Source organism: Hemicordylus capensis, chromosome 2 (assembly GCF_027244095.1).
Source record: "Hemicordylus capensis ecotype Gifberg chromosome 2, rHemCap1.1.pri, whole genome shotgun sequence".
NCBI classification, from domain to species: domain Eukaryota; kingdom Metazoa; phylum Chordata; class Lepidosauria; order Squamata; family Cordylidae; genus Hemicordylus; species Hemicordylus capensis.
In genome coordinates, this window is record NC_069658.1 from 399,108,144 (window position 1) to 399,125,279 (window position 17,136).

Below are 17,136 nucleotides of genomic sequence, written 5' to 3' on the forward strand. Positions count from 1 at the left end.
AGGCTCAGAATAGATGGGGTGCGCCTATTTGATGACACTGGCAGTGGCAAAGAGTTGACTGAAGAGATTTATTTTTATTTATTTGAAGTATGTCTATCCTACCTCTCCAGTACACTACCGCTCAGGGCGGATGTGATCATGTGCAACTCCATATGCACATGAGAGCAGGTAGCACTGTGCCTTGAATTGATACAACAAAGTAAATGGATAAATAAAACTGTGGAGCAAAGACTGGACACTGTGCCACTCCCCCGTCCAGGGCTGTCCTTAGGGCATAGCAAGCAGGGTGACTGCCCCGGGCCGCTCTTTTAACCCCTCTTAGAATTAACTGGAAGGGGTCCCCTGCCTGGACTGGCTGATTTGCCCCTCTAAGGACGGCCCAGCCCCCATGAGCTGCCTTTTCTACAGAACTGAAATAAAGATCCTCAGAAACAAGGGTCAAAAAGATGAATAGAAAGATACATCTTGGGTGCAACTAGAAAGCTTGCAGCCCGAGCTTCAGCTACCATGATTACCCACGGGAGGAAACGTAGGGGAGCCCATCACGAAACCCACAAGATCACCTATACGCCCCGATGTCCCCGAATTTCCCCCTCGCCTGCTAGAAACTGCAGCTGAGCAGGCTGTCAGAAAAGGCAAGGGGGCCGACTGGCTGAGTGAGCCTCCTCCTCTGCACTCCTCCTTGTCATGTTGAGCCTCGTGACATTTTCAGCGGGTGCTGCTGCCCAGTCGGAGGGTGGCGGCCGCGGTGGTTCTGCTCTGGCCAAATTCCGCCTCCAGACAACAAAGACAGGCCAAATGGCTGGGGCCGGAGAACGGGCAGGCGGGATCACGTAGTAGGACGAGCAACTATACCTCTTCCAGCCTGCCGAAGAGGGAGGCCTTTTAGCGGCAATAGGACGGGAGCTTTGCCCTTCATTGAAATGGCCGGGGCGGGAATCGCTTACTGAAAAGAACAGAGTCGCACTTCCTTCTTCCTAGGCATGTCTCCTTGGAAGCAGGCTCCCCTGAATCCAACGGGGCTGGCTCTCCACGAAATGTGCGTGCGGTTGGAGTCCCCCAAACCAACGCATATTACCTTTCTTGTGCTTTTGTGGGCACCTACTTGGCCAAATGCATTCCCCCAGCTTTTTGTTCTGTTTAATGCTACGCCATCGTCGTCGCCACCCCAGGCCCTCTCCCGCCCACACCACACCACACCACACCACACACACCCCTTGCAGGACAGGGCACATAAGAAAGAAAGAAATGCACAGCCTAACCCTAACCAAAGAGATGCCGTCTACTTCTGGTTTCTCCGCTCTGCGGAGAAGCCAACCTTTTCACCCGAAGGAGACGCCGAGCAACACCAGAGCGGTTTAAGGCGCATTTATTATTACCAGATGCAAATAGGGGCAGGGGGCGGGAAGCAGAAGCAGAAGGGAGAGCGTCCCTCGCCTCCCGGGGGCTTTGGTCAGAGGCACGAACCCGCCTTCTGCCTGCTTCTGTCCGCCCAGCCCAGGTGGGGGCTCCGACCTGAGCCACAGAAAGCCCGCCCCGGCAGGGCTCATCACGGGCTGGTGGTGCAGTCGGCGGGATCCAGCGAGACGGTGACATCGGCTTTGCACTGAATGATGCTGGGCATGCCGGGCAGCAGCTGGCAGCTCTGCAGCTCCGGGGCCACTTCTTTCACACACACCGCCTGCGAGGGGGGAGAGAGAGCGGGAGAGAGCAAACAAATTGCCACGCTGCGTGAGGGCATCGGCGGCGGCAGCGATGTCTGGAGGAGTGGGCGCCCCGAACCCCATTCCGCCCCACCCCGCGCGCGCTTCTCTCAGGGCCGGCTATCCTATGCCCACTTCTTCGGGAGTAAGCGCTGCTGCGGAGTGTAGGAGAGCTTACTTCCAGGACAGTCGAAGAGGAGCATGGCGTGGCTGCACCGGCCGCGACTTGCCTTTCCATCCGCTCCTCTGACAGAGAGTTAGTTTCCCTTCAGCCGGGAGGGAGGTTTCGTTCTCCTCCCTCTGGACACCTCGTCTTGGGGCTTCTCAGCAGCCCCGCCCAGACCACCTGCTGCAGGGACCCATCAGACCAGGAGCTCGGCTCGCCCGGCCGGCAGCCCCATCTGGCCGGGAGCTTCCCCGCCCTCTCCCTCCCAGGCGGCGCTGCCCCGGCTCCCGGGCAATCCCTGCTGGCTGGCTGGCGGCGCCCCCGAGCCTGCCTCTGCGGCCGCTCACCATGTTACGCAGCCCGCCGGTGCTGTGGCGCGGCTCGGGCGCTAGGAAGGAGGTGGCTGAGCCGGCGGCGGGGCCACTCTCGGCGCTGCTGCTGCTGTCGTCGTCGTCGGAGCGTCGGATGTAGGGCGAGCGTCGGATGCCGGACAGCAGCCCCGAGGCTCTCCCCACCGAGTAGTAGCTGGGGCCAGTCGCCTGCTTGTACCAGGCCTCGGCGCCGGGCGGGCTGAGGAGCGGGGCCAGGGCCAGGCAGAGTAGCGCCAAGGTGGCGGGTCTCCGCTGCTGCATGGTGCGGCTCAGCTGGCAGCGGCGGCTCCTTGTTGGGCTCAGGCTGGGCAGCTGCCATCCACGCGGCTCCTTATATCAGGGAAGCAGGCGCGGGGGCGGGAGGGCTCAGCCTCCTCGCGGAGCCCCCCGGCACCCCGGAGCGGGTGGGGGAGAGGAGCGCTGTGTGGGCGCAGCAGCCCGCCGCCCCCCTCCCCCACGTCGAGGCGGCAGCGCCGGTCTCCCCCGCGGTGGGAAGGGAAGGAAAGGGGTGAGGAGGAGCGGCTGCCCCTGCCCCGCTGGGGAAAGGAGACGTGGCGGCTCCGCTTGGGACGGAGTTTTAGCGCCTTCCTTCGCCTCGCAACTTGGCGCGCTCGGAGACTCGACTTCTGTCTGCCGCGCTCGGAGTCGGCACCAGACAAACTCTCCAGCCAGGAACGCGACTATGGGGAAGAGGGCCCGTGTTCGCCCCACTCCCCGGCAGCCCCTCAGAGGGAGGGAGCTAATAATGCAGGAAAGAGGGGGCAGCTGGGGGGCCGCTTCTTGGGACCCATCCGCGCTCCATTATAGCTGCACGCCTGCCTGGCGTTCGGGTCCGACGGGTGGGGTGCCCGCCATCTCCTCCTCCTCCTCCTCAGCATGTGAGCAGCATCTCTTCTCCTGTCCTGAGCTGCCCTCTCGCCAAAGCTCACCCATCATGGTTTCAAGGCGCAACACAGATTTTTCTCCCCTCCCGCGCCCAGAAGTGTTCTTAATTTAAGTGAAAAGTTGCTTCTCTCAAGCTTTCCCTCTGTGGGTGGGGAGACCAAACCAAATGGGCTTCTTCCCCCAGCCAGGGGGCCGGCGGTGGACGAGAGCTGGCCCCTTTTGCTAAGCAGGGTCGGTCCTGGTTTGCATTTGAATGGGAGGCGACTACCTGTGTGGGCACTGTGGGACGATGTTCCCCTTAGGGGATGGGGCCACGCTGGGAAGAGCATCTGCCTGCCTGCCTGCACGCAGAAAGCCGCTACCTGACGGTCTGTGCAGACAATACTGAGCTGGATGGGCCAATGGTCTGACTCGGTAGACGGCAGCAGCTTCCTACGTGAAGGAACCGGACTCGCGGCTTGCAGTCGATCCCGGCTGCTGGGGCTCAGGGTCGCTACACTCCAAGTTACGCAGTCGCTCGCGGGTAGAAGGGCGATCTCCAATCTTTATTGTTACGGTCATTCGACCAGCAAAGTACAGAGGCTTTAGTAAAAGTGAGGTTTACATAAAAACGAACTTGGTCAAATAAAATAATAAACTGTTGAAACATAAAACAGAACCATAACACCCAAGTTCATCCGTTACATAAAACAGAGGGCTCCCTGCATTGTAATAATCTAAAATTTAAATCAATCCAACTCCATATCTCGCTTCTCAACATTTCTTATCCTAGTCTTATTAGCCAAAAAAAAACAATACTTAGCCATGTTGTAAGATATTACATCCCAACGGTCTGTCAAAAGTAATTCCAAGTAGAACTGTTCAGAATAACTGGGGTATGCTGTTTAAAAAGGACTTATATCTCTCTCCCGCAAAATTCGATAAAACGGAGAATTCAAGATCACATGGGCCATTGACTCTACTTCCCCAGAACCACAAGGGCAGACACGCTCCTTAAAGGTGATCTTCATCTTACAGTATGTCCGCTCCCGGACAGCCGTTTCTAAGGCATTACACTGGGCCAGCCAGCGTCAGAGCCCTCCAGAAACTAGGTACTAATAATTTATTAAGGTATCTTGCTGGGCCAGACAGTGATGTTTGATTACCTAAATAGGTGTCAGCTCTTATCTGGCTTCTGTCCATTTGTTTCTCCATATCCATAATGCGTTGGCGCAGACATGATCTTGCTCTCCCATAGCCCAAGACAACCAAATCATCGCTGGAGAAGAAGGGCGATCTAGCGGTCAGTACTTGGCTGTGCTGGGTTTCATCAATCCTCTTTGGCAATACTGGTGTTATCGTTACTTGCTGCTGTGAATTGTCGCTATGCTGCTTATTGTGTGTACATTTCAGCTTTGCATAGAATTGTCACCTCACCTCTGTCTGCCTACCTGCCCACTGAGGATAATACTTCATGCATCCGCTGCACAAAAGGTTGTACCACCTTCATTAATCTTTATGGTGCCAACAGACTCTTCGTTGCTCTTTTACACCTTTCGGGGGTGGGTAGGTCATGCCCATATCAACCTTTGTTTTAAATGGTTTGTTTTAACAGTTTTTAAAAGAAGGGTTTAAAACTTAAAGGAAGAGTTTTGTGTCTCCGTGTGTTTACGGTTGACTCCAGATGCTACAGCAGCTCACACAAGTCATACCATAAAGCGTGTATTTTCCTCCTTCACCTCATTTGGGATGCAGATTAACTCATTCAATATCACTTAGCACTGATTAGTTACTGTTTAAATAATAGCATTCGAATTTAATATAAACGGTATGCTTAAATTCCATTACTATTTATAACCGCAGAGGAAAAAGAATCACAACAACTTTCAGCACATGCCTGCAGATACTTTTGAGATTATATGAATCAGGCAGAACATGGTTTCCAAGGTTAATCAGGGGGAAAATGAGGAATACTGCCCCGTGCTGCTCCCCCCACAATCTATCCTTCCCCCCCCCCGGACTATGCCATTCTATTTCCCCCTCCCTCATCCCCCTCCCGCCCCGTTTTCTTCTAATCTGATCTGGGGAATTGCTAATTTTTTAATTTTACGTGGACTGTAACAAACCAAGACGGCTCCACAGCCACAAGATAAATCCCAATCATTTCTCAAATAAAACAAAGTCTTACCCCTGCTAACTGGGCAAAGAGGCACCTTTTACCGTGGTGATTCTCTTCATTTAGCAGGGGGAGAGTAACTGGCCCTATCCACCCCCAGCACAGTACCTCCAGTGACTGTTGCTGGTGTGTGTCTTATGTTTCTTTTGAGAATGTGAGCCCTTTGGGGACAGGGAGCCATCTTATTTGTTATTTCTCTTTGTAAACCGCCCTGAGCCATTTTTGGAAGGGCGGTATAGAAATAGAATTTATTATTATGATTATTATTATTTCTTGTTTACACAGTCAGACAGGTGTTATTGACTGGTTTGTTTTATCCAGACATCAAGTCCTTCCCAAGGACCTGGAATGCCAGAATTTTATTGTCAGTTGTTATAGATATCGTCGCAGAATATAGGCTGTTCCCAGTAAAGCTGCTTTTTGTAATTGGCTGATGGTGATTTCTGTGGCCCCTATGGTGTTGAGGTGCTCTTCAAGGTCTTTTGGAACTGCACCCACAGCGCCAATTACCACTGGGATTATTTTGGTCTTCTTCTGCCACAGCCTTTCAATTTCAATTTGTAGATCTTTGTATTTGGTGATTTTTTCTATTTCTTTTTCTTCTATCCTGCTATCCCCTGGTATTGCTATGTCGATTATTTTGACTTGTTTTTCTTTCTTCTTGACTACAGTGATATCTGGTGTATTGTGTGGCAGATGTTTGTCTGTTTGTAGTCGGAAGTCCCATAATATTTTTACATCTTCATTTTCTTCAACTTTTTCAATTTGATGGTCCCACCAATTCTTGGCTACAGGTAGCTTGTATTTTTTGCAGATGTTCCAGTGTATCATCCCTGCTACCTTGTCATGCCTTTGTTTGTAGTCAGTCTGTGTGATCTTCTTACAACAGCTGATCAGGTGGTCCACGGTTTCATCTGCTTCTTTACAAAGGCGGCACTTGATGTTTGTTGCGGATTTTTCTACTTTTGCTCTTATTGCATTTGTTCTTAGTGCCTGTTCTTGTGCAGCCAGTATTAAACCCTCTGTTTCTTTCTTCAAGTTGCCATTCTTAAGCCATTGCCAGGTCTTGGTGATGTCTGATTTTCCACTTATATTGTGTAAATATTGACCATGCAGGGGCTTATTTCTCCATTTTTCTGCTCGGTTCTTGATTTGTTCTTTCTTGTAGGCCTGTTTTGTTTCATTGGTGTTGAATAGTTTCTGGTTATTGACCATTTGAAGTGCATCTTCTTCACTGTCCCTTATATATTCTTCAAGGCCTCTTTTCTCCTCCTCTACTGTTTGATCGACTTGCAGCCTCTTCCACCTGAGCTGCAAGGGAGGTATAGCCTATCGACATCACTGCAAGGATGCAGAGCATGATTGATGGTCATGATTTTCCTGGTCTTATGATCTAGCGTCTCTAGCTCTGCCTGGGTCCAGTCTATTATTCCTGCAGTGTATCTGATAACAGGTATAGCCCAGGTGTTTATGGCTTGTATGATGTTCCCGCCATTGAGTTTGGACTTGAGGATTTTTCTAACTCTCCTGATGTATTCACTTCCTATTTTTCTTTTAACTTCAGTGTGTGCAATGTTATCAGCCTGGAGAATGCCCAAGTATTTGTAATGTTCTTTCTCTTCCAGGTTCTTGATCTTGCTTCCATTGGACAGTTCTATTCCTTCTGTTTTTGTTATTTTCCCTCTGTTCATTATTAACGCAGCACACTTGTCTAGTCCAAACTCCATTGCTATATCGCTACTGAATATACGGACAATGTTTAGCAGTGATTCGATTTCTGACTGGGACTTTCCATACAACTTCAGATCATCCATGTACAGCAAATGGTTGATTTTACTGGATGTTTTAGATGTTTGGTATCCGAGGCTTGTTTTGTTTAGTATTTGTGAAAGTGGGGTCATGGCGATTACAAACAATAGAGGGGATAGTGAGTCCCCTTGGAAAACGCCTCTTCTAATGCTAACCTGTCCAAGTACCTCGCCATTGATTGCTAACTGTGTACTCCACATGCTCATTGCTTTAATAAATATCTGAATGTTTTTGCTGACACCAGTTGTTTCTAAACATTTTAGTATCCATGTGTGAGGCAATGAATCGAAGGCTTTCTTGTAGTCAATCCATGCAACACTTAGATTTGTTTTTCTTCTCTTGCAGTTTTCTAAAATCATTTTGTCAATCAGCAGCTGGTCTTTTGTGCCTCTGGTGTTCGGGCAATTTCCTTTCTGTTCAACTGGAAGTTGTTTGTTAGTTAGTAAGTGTTGCATCACTTCATCTGCTATTATTCCAGTTAATAATTTGAACATGGTTGGCAGGCAGGTTATCGGTCTATAATTACTTGGAACTGCACCTTTTGCTGGGTCTTTCATGATGAGATGAGTTTTCCCAGTTGTTAGCCATTGTTCAATATCACCGCCTTTCATAATGTGATTGAACTGTTTTGATAGTTGTTTATGAAGGCTTGTTAGGTGTTTAAGCCAGAAGCCATGCAGTTCATCGTCGCCTGGTGCAGTCCAATTTTTAATTTTCTTTGCTCTTTCACTTATTAATTCTGGTGTTATTATTAGATCTTGCATTTGTTGGTTACATTTTTTGACCTCTTTCATCCAGCCTGCTTTTTTATTATAATCTATTGGATTGTCCCATAATTTCCGCCAGAATTGCACCGTTTCTTCTTTATTTGGTGTTTCTACGTTTCTTGCAGTTTCTCCTTCTATGCTTTGGTAGAAACGTCTCTGATTCGACTGGAATTGGAGATTCTGCCTGTGTTGTGTAAGTCTGGCTTCATATCCGCTAATCTTCTCTGACACTGCTGTTATTTGCTACTTTATTATTTCCAGGACTTCTCTAATTTTCCTTGAATCTAGGTGGTATTTTTGGATCAGATACTGTTTGGTGTTTTCATTCTTCAGCTTCTTGTCTTTCATATCTTTCAATTTACTAGCATCTGATCTAAGCCTGGAGATTTTATTTTCTAATCTAATCTTCCATTTAGGTGATGTACTGCTTTCTTTTTTTACAGGTCCACTGATCTTATATCCGAGCTCTTGTGTTGTTATTGTTGCTGCACTGTACATTAGTTGGTTTGTTTCTTGCAAATTATTGGTTGTTATTTCTGCAAGTGCAGCATTGACATCTTTTAATGCCTGAGCAAGTTGTTTTTTGGCAACAGTTTTTAGAGCAGGAAGTCGAACCCTGGTGGTTGTTTGGTTCATGTGCTCAGTTATTTTTTGCTTTAGTTCTTGTTGCTTTTCTGTTAAACGGCATTTGGGTTTTTGAGGTGAAGGCAAAGGGGAGGTTGCCTGGTTTTGATTTTGAAACAGTTCAGCAACGGTGGTATCCTCTATTTCCAACACCTCCTCCATCTGCGCCTGAGCAACTGCTTCAGTTGGTGGTAATTCTTCTTCCATGTCTTGAGCCTGTGTTGCTCTTTGCAGTTCTTCCAGCTCTACTCCTGTGAATACTTTATTTCTTATTATGAATCTTCTCTGGTCTGCTAGCCTTTGTTCTGTTATTTCTGTGTCTGGATGCTTCTCTTTCAAAATTTGGTACATTCTTTTTAAATAACCTCTTCTAGTTGGACTAGACTTGTAATAGCAGATCATTATTTCCTTGTTGGCATTTTTCGTATATTTTTTCCGGTTAAGCGACGTTTCTTCCAGTAACTTTGCTGTCTCCAGCGCTGGTTGCTCAACTGAAGATCCTGAGTCCTGTAGCCCACTTGCCACCAGATGTCCAGGGACTGTAGCACCTGGCACGGTCCTTGTTGACCCGGGCGACGACCGATCCGGTATAGATTTATTAAAGTTACGTCTCACCATATTGTTGATGGGAGAGGCACTCTTTGTCTAGCTCCTCTGGTGAGACCTGTCCAGTATGGTTGGACCTCTGGCATAGCTCTCACCTTCATCAGAACACACAAGCCCCACAACCACGTCAAGGTAGTGCCTCACTGGGGGCTTATTATTATTGTTGTTGTTGTTGTTGTTGTGGCACCTTAAAGACTCACAAAGGTATTGCAGTACAATTTGTGAAAAACAACTCCTTAATGAAGAAAGCGCTACTCCACAAACGCTTATGCTACAATACCTCTGTTAGCCTTTAACGTGCTACAAGAGTCTTTATTGTACTTGCTGTTAACAGTTACCTAAATGGAAGTAGTTGCCAAACAGAATTTAGTGCTTTCTGCTGCCCTCTTGTGGTATTTTCCATTTGTACAGGCAAGTATTCCTGAATGGGGAATGTGGCCCAAAGATAGACTGTGCTCTGCGCTGCATTGGGCAAGCTGCATCCTGGGGTATGGCACCAGCATGGGAGTTCCATTGATTTCAATTGGTTATAAATGAACATGTATTTAGACATGAGACAAGCATCATCTAAACAAAACCATGTTATTTGCTACCCCATGACTCCTTTTTGCATATGGCTTTATACAATGAAACTGTGAGGCTCCTTTCTGAAGAGAGGGGTTTCTTAACCCTTTCTCCTCACATCACTTTCCTGCTGAATATCACTATGTCCATACATCACACATGGGATTTACTGACACTGAGGAAAAGATTCAGGGACTCTTCCCCTTCAGATCATAGCTGTGATTCTCATGGATGCATTTAGGTTTAGCGCTTAGTCTGCTAAATGTCAGGGCTCTTGCAGCTCTGGTTGTACAGAAAAAGAGCTGCAGCACAAAAATGATTCTCATTGTATGCTGATGGGGGTGGGCTGCTCATTTTTCATCATTTTACAAAACGTTCATTTGTGTTAGTTTTTTTTTTAAAATAAGGTCTCAGTTCAGGATGGCAATGGCTTCTCACTTCCGGAAGGGGATGAAGCATAGCAGAAACGCAGTTATTTCCTTCTGCCCAATCAAAAAGCAACAACAAAAGAGTAAAGTATCTTACATGTGCTATTGTTTGCAGCATTTTGTACAAGGAGTTGCACACCCTCAACTCCATGAAAACCTTGGCTGACACACTGTGCAGCCTCCTGCATGCATTTGGCACACTGCAGGCTCTGCTGCCTTTTCCTAATGGCTTCCTAAAAACACACTTGCGCAAATGCTGAAATTGCCTAAGGGTCTGGCACAATCACATGGCCATTATTTCCAATGGCCATGTGACCACACAACTCCTTTATACAACTTCATCATTTGCTCAAGTATGTGCTTTCACAGCAGCCATTAGGAAGACACGGTAGTGCCTGACGCATGCTAAACATGTCAGCCCTTGTCTCTAGGAAATGGATGAGCTGTCCCTTCACAAGTTTGCTACCTAACCAGGAGGGTCAGAACATGCAGAAAAGCCAAACTACATACCAATTATTTCTGCACACATCTGCAAGAGCAGGGATAACTTAGTTGCTATCCCAAGGGCTTTCCAGAAACTGTGAGAAATCTGTTACTTTAGGAAAAATAAAAACCGGTACCATTTTGAGTTATGTCAGAAGGGTATATAGAGTAAGAGAGTTATTTTGGACATTAAAATGTCTGCAAATCTCTCACTTTTGTAGTTAATTACAGACATACACTAGGTGGAGCATTAATTCCAAAACTGTATAATGGGAGAACCTTTAGTGTGCTATGATAAATTATATAAATAATCGGTTCTTTGGGAGAATTCCAGTAAAAGAAGTGTTGTGGCTGGGGGAAAGGATAAAGATAGGTTCAAACACAGAAATAGTGATATACCATATGAACATTTTAAATTCTGGGACAAGATTAAAATGAGATTTGCACCAGCTTTGTCTCTGATAACATCTACACTGAATACAAGAGAATTCAGTCTGAACAATCAAGGGATGCTGATAATTGGTGGGAATATAAACTAGATTCACATGATTATTGTTTGAGATGAAAAATGGTGTCTTAGCTTATACGTATGATTCAGTAATCTAAAAACCTTGTTTAAGATGGAAGTTAAGACACTCAAATTTTCATTCATGTTCTATAATGTGTGGAAAAATTGCAAGGTGCCCATCTTAACTTCCAAGTCATATAAGCTGTCAAGATCTTGTACAATGTCTTGTACAGAAGCATCAGGCAGAAATGCACCAGGAGGATCTCTAGCAAGTGATTGGGGAAGCTGCATCTGTTGATTTCCTACCTGAATGCAGCCCAGCCCAGCCCAATGTCCAGCTGAAAGACCATGGCAAAGTGTGGGTGCATGGAGCCTCACTTGTAAAGCCAGCACAAGATATGCAACTGTACACAGCCTTTTCAGATTACATGTCACAGAAGTTAAATTAGGCACCTTACATTGCAACTTCCATGCTTTTTAAAGCACAAGTGAAAATGTAAAACTTCCATTTTGGAAAATGTAAAGCTTCACTCTCTTCTTAAACTAGGGTGTACAACTCAAAAACTCCATTGGGCCCAAATGAACCATGATTTGGTGTGAAGGGGCCAGGGATACATTTCAGTGCATTAATTATTTGATTGACTGATTAAGTGCCGTCAAGTTGGTGTCTACTCTTAGCGACCACATAGATATTCTCCAGGATGAGCATTAATTGTTACATTAACAATATTAATAAAAGCAATTATTTGCTATTTGTGGTTTTTCCCCTTGTCCCACAACTTTAACCAAGGATAGAGTCCAGAAAATAGGCCCTGTCCTTGCTCAGTCAGTGAGGCACTCGGAGTGCATACCAGCCCCAAACAAATCCAAAGTTCATCCCTTTCCCTAGGCGTTTCAGGCTACAATTTTTGGCAAATTACTTGGGAGTAAGCCTTACTGGGTATACCATGGGATATATTTCCAAGTAAACATGCATAGGATGGTGTCAGGCAGTTTCCAGCAAGGATGGCCCCTCTCAAAAGTGGGAACTGACTAAAAGAGTGACCCTCTGCCTTTCTGGGGTGCACTCTGCCCTTGTCCACCTGCTGCTGCTGCTGCTGTTGAAGCAGCAGCAACTAGTTCACTTGCCATTGGACCATCACTGCCATATGCATTTCACCTTGTCTCACGCAGCTGTGTGAGCCACAGCCACTCATCAACAAAACAAACAGAGCTCCTAATGGCTCCTGCAGCTGCTGCAGGATATCCCTATCTGGGAGCCAGCAAAAAAGTCCCTGTGGGCTGCATCCAGCCCCTGGGCCTTATATTGGGCAGGTCTGTCTTAAACGGAAGTTGCTTGGATCACTAAATGTCCAGGTTTTCTAAAACGGGAAATCTGATTGGACACTGACTGTGGGAAAGAGGTGTCTCTTAAAAGTTTAAAAAAATATATATCACAATTTCGCATAAATTTCCATTAAAAAGACTAACATTTCTGGTAATTTTACATTTCTACACTAAGGTAGGGTGAACTTCAATGGAAGAAAAAACTCAGTGGCATTGCTTAGCTGGGAGATTGCACTTTGCTGCAAAAAGGGCATATTTCTCAAAGCTGGGTAGAACTTTAGGAATATTCAAAGCTGGTTGTCCTGCTGTTCCTGGAGAATCCCCTTTTGGTGGCCTGACATATAAATCAGAGAGAAATGTCACTTTCCATGTTGGAAAGGTCACAGTCTGGAATAATTTACAAATACCATCTCCTCATTTAGGTGCCACAAAGGGGCTCCAATTACATATTGCAGGCGGGGGTGGTCTGTACAGCAGAAAGGACTGGGCACCCAGCAGCCAGGATGAAGCATCAAAAACAGCTGTTCTGTAGGCTGTGTGGCTACACAGCTAAGCTAGTACAGGAACACTTTTTCAAAGGAAGAAAGGTATAGGTATTGTTTAAAAATGGCTGAGAACATCGCTCCTTCTCCACAGGTAACAATCTGCCATCTCAATAGGTGTTTCTAGACAGAGCACTGGTAACAGATATGACAGCTGCATTCTTGACTGTGACCAACCTTGAAGAATCCCCATATGGATGAAAGAGGCAAAGAGCAATACAAGGAATGAGTCACATAACTATTTATTGGAACCATCCCATGTGCAAGAGGTAGCTCATTTACACTGTAGGCAAGCATTTGGCAGCAAGAAAGAGCTGGCATTACAGCCTTTGGGAAACAAACATATTATTGTGCTGCAGGCCAAGTGTGCAGCAAAACACAAGCACAAGCCTGCGCTCATCCCCCCCGCCTCCACCCCCCTACATTTCAAAAACACCACTGCCACACACAGGCTGCAGTCCCGAGCCATTCCATGCCAAACCTCCACTGGAATCAACAGGATCACTGAAGGACCAAGAGGGCTCAGGATTGTGGCCGAGAGGTTCTATGAGGGCTGAGGTACATACAGCGATAGGACACCAAGAACACTTGTTCATATGGACACAACAATTGAGCTCATAAAACAGGCAGGCAGGCAGAAGGTGGTCTAGCTGCATGAAGCCTCCGTCTCCAACACACTTGACAGGAAGTTTAAATGGCTCAAACTCAACAGCTAAGAGACAAAACTCCCAGGAATCAAGCCCTAAGGCGTTTCAGGCAAAACATAAAGAGGATGTTTCAAGCGTTGCTAACAGGGCCTGGGTGATGTAAGGTTTTAGAGTTCATTATGGCATGTACCTCTTCAAGATTCTAGCCTTTCCACCAACACTGCACAGACCTGGAGATCACAGCTGGTATAAGTACAGCAAACGGGCACAGAGTACCGAACACAACATAAAAGCACTGACAACACAGGATAAAGAGAGTTAATATGCAGCAGCAGGCTCCTGTTTGCTTCAGGCTAACTCTTGGAAGGCTGAAGACGTATACAATATTGTATAAATAAGCAAACTGTCCAAGCGGGTGGTGGTGGTTGGGATTCAGGCTGCATGAGCAGTCCATGAAACGGGGTGGTGGTAAAGAAGAGAAGAAATGTGGCCATGATCACTCTTTGAACTTCCACTCCTGTCGGCACATTGGACAGTGCTGCTGGACTTGCTGTGAGTTAAGCCACTTGAGAATGCAATGCATGTGGAAGCAGTGTGAACACTGACCCCACACCAGAGGACAGTCATCTCCAGGCACCTTGCCTGCAAAACAAAGGTCTCTATTAGGAGAAAACAGAGAAGAATGGCCACAAAGGTGAAGAAGAAGGTGAGTGGGCAGAGAGCCCTGCTACTCACAGTCTGGGCAGCAGCCATTGAAAGCCATCCTGCAAATGCCACAATTCTCATCATTGGCAACCCAGAGCCAGGAGGCAACTCCATGCCAGCTCTTGATTTTCACTTTCATTGTGTCAAGCCACACACTACACGAAGGTCAGCACCTGAAGGAACAGTAAGAGCTTGGATGGGACTGGTTCCATGTCTGCAGATTCTGCTATTCAGTTACATGTTCCCCACATTCCTCTAAAGATCTTGCTGAAATTCTGCACTACTTCTACTTTCTTAGCTACTTCATGCTACCAGGCATGTTACAATCATTATACAGCATTTAAAGGTAAAGAGACAGTGAGAAGGGGGGAAGCTTGCCTAGGATCCTAGTACAGTTCTCAAATGCTCTGCCTGTCAGTTGGGCATTACTACTTACACTCCAGCCTCCTCTAATAGGAAGGCTGAGCTTTTATAGCTGGGTGGGGGTACCAAACTGTTTCTAAAGCAGGAGAGGCAAATGCTGGCTGTGTCCAGCATGTTTTTGTACTGGGCAGAACCACATTCAGGAGTTAAGCCCTGCAAGGTGGATGGCCTCACCAGCATAGGATTAGGAACTGTGCAATTTCAAAAACCACTAATCTTTTTAATCAACATGGTAATGCAGGTGCTTCATGAATGCCACTAGTAGTCACCCATTAGCAAAATCCCAAAATGGGACATGGAGTGAAAGTAAACTTGTAATAGGGTTCTTGTGGCAATGGGTGCCTTACTAGTCAGTTTGGTGTAATGGTTAGTGCTGGACTGGGATGGGGGGAGTGAGCCATAGAATTCACTGGGTGACTCTGGGCCAGTCACTAGGAGAGGAGAGCTGGTCTAGTGGTAACAAGCATGCTTTGCTAAGCCAAGCTTGCCTTGATTAGCATTTGGATGGGGCACTACATGTGAACGCTGTAAAATATTGCCCTTAAGGGATGGGGCCATAGCTCAGTGGGAGAGCATTTGCATGTCGGCATGCCAAAGGTCCCAGGTTCACGCCCCAGCATTTCCAGGTTGTGCTAGGAGAGACTCCTGCCTGAAATCTTAGAGAGCTGCTGTCAGGCAGCGTAGACAATACTGAACAAGATGGCCCAATGGTCTGACTCAGTAGAAGGCAGCTTCCTATGTTCATTTCTCTCTCAGCCTAACCTACCTCACAGAGTTATTGTGAAGAGAAACATAACCATGTAGAGCAGAATATAAATGAAAAATCAATCAATCAATCAATCAATTTACAACCATTTTACAGAAAACACAAACTGCAGCTTATGTTGCCCCCTAAAGGGAAAAAAACCACATAACAGTAACATTTATTGGGACCAATTAAAACACCATAAAAGATAAAGCAAGCTTTTGAATTCACCATTACTCTTCTTCAGGCTAGATAATAAGAAAAACCAAGAGTGTGAGATGGCGGGGCGGGGGAGAGAAAAAAGTTGCTAGGGATGACAGAAAAGCCTCCCTCTGTAGAATATAATACCCTTATGATGGAGCAAAGGAGATGTGCAGATTTTGGTGCAAAGGATACCAGGATAAAGCAGCAACAGCTGTTCTTCCTTTGAAAACCAAAACCAGCAATTACTCAGATTGCCCTCTAGCACTAATTGGAAAATCCAGGTCCTTGTCAGACAGGGGGAAAAATGAAAAGTAGTTCTTACATCAATCTCCAACTTTACTAATGCAAGGACTACCACCTTTGCTTTTAACCTTCTCTACTCCATTTTAAGATGATTATTACAAACTAGAGGGTAGGGCTTCCCCCTCCCCCCCAAAAATCATGCAATGAAACAAGGACGGGAGGCAGCAGAGGCAAACCCCAAGGTGCTAGAATTTAATGTTTATTCTAAAGAATGCCTATAAACATGCTTGTGCCTGCTGCATTTTGAGCTAAATAGATCTTGCTAATTAGATCTGGAGCTGTTCAGCTAGAAATGTGTCAAACACACATATGCTGTTGCTAATAGGTTTTTTCTAGCATCCTGGAGGTTGCCTCTATTTTTCTTGGTTTTTCCATCATGCACATCTTTTGCTTTCCCCCTCCCTGCTCCCATTTCCTGTTCTTTTTGTTTTGCATAACACAGTAACCAAAGGAAAAGCTGTGGCAAATTCAAAAGCATCCTTACTACGTTGTGACATTCCACTGGTCCTCATCACAATATTACGCTACTGTCGGACCATTCTCTGTGGCACTTTACAAGAAGCAAAAAAGGCGAGCCCCTGCCCCGAGGGACGGACAGTAAATTTCAAGGGGGGAAAGCCACAAAGAGACGAAGAAAGGAAAGAGAGGAGGACAACCATCAAGGGGCGAACGAGAATGACCCTGAGAGGGACCGACAAACATTAAGGGGCAAGAAGGGAACCGCACCGGATACTTTGGGGCAGCTAAGGAGGACACAGGCGGAGAATCTGTGGGAGCTCATGGGGGGGCTCGCGGGAGTGCATGGCTGTCTGCTCTCTTCCCTCCCCGCTCGCCATGGGGGGGGGGGGCGGCTCCCCCTCCCACTCCTCCCCTCGCGCTTGTGGCAGCTACAACCTTCGCGCCTCAGCGCAACTCCCTTTCCAGCCTCAACGCCGTACCGGAAGTCCCACCCGTATCGGCTCCTCACGCATCCTTGCGCGACCAACTCCCATAAAACCCCGCGCGGCGGCAGCCGCAACAGCCGCTCTTTTCTTTTGCAAACTGAGGCCTGTGCATGCGCGCTCTTTTTTCTTCCTCCTCCTGGCTTTTCTCTCCCCCCGCCTTATCCGTTTCCGTTCCCGGCGTAGCGCGGCCGGAAGTATAGGCCCCGGGAGCCGGAGGGAGCCGCCATC

The 17,136-nt window shown here is 47.1% G+C and overlaps 2 protein-coding genes across 5 annotated transcripts; both read right to left on the minus strand.

Moving 5' to 3' along the window:
- Positions 1-1,353: 1,353 nt before the first annotated feature.
- On the minus strand, positions 1,354-3,088 carry NPB (neuropeptide B). Its single transcript, XM_053298873.1, has 2 exons — positions 2,217-3,088; positions 1,354-1,681 (listed from the first exon to the last, which is right to left on the minus strand). The coding sequence occupies exons 1-2, from the start codon at positions 2,499-2,501 to the stop codon at positions 1,550-1,552; spliced, it is 417 nt and encodes a 138-aa protein (XP_053154848.1). The 5' UTR covers positions 2,502-3,088; the 3' UTR covers positions 1,354-1,549.
- Positions 3,089-13,163: 10,075 nt separating this feature from the next.
- Positions 13,164-17,039, minus strand: ANAPC11 (anaphase promoting complex subunit 11). Of its 4 annotated transcripts, none has more exons than XM_053293820.1 (3): positions 16,903-17,039; positions 14,320-14,462; positions 13,164-14,226 (listed from the first exon to the last, which is right to left on the minus strand). In XM_053293820.1, exons 2-3 carry the CDS (start codon positions 14,426-14,428, stop codon positions 14,081-14,083), a joined length of 255 nt encoding a protein of 84 aa, XP_053149795.1. In that variant the 5' UTR covers positions 14,429-14,462; positions 16,903-17,039; the 3' UTR covers positions 13,164-14,080. The 4 variants fall into 4 exon arrangements, with proteins under 4 accessions (XP_053149795.1, XP_053149796.1, XP_053149794.1 ...); XM_053293821.1 differs by having other exon boundaries at positions 16,859-16,985; XM_053293819.1 differs by lacking the exon at positions 16,903-17,039 and adding an exon at positions 16,691-16,896.
- Between the last annotated feature and the right edge of the window lie 97 nt (positions 17,040-17,136).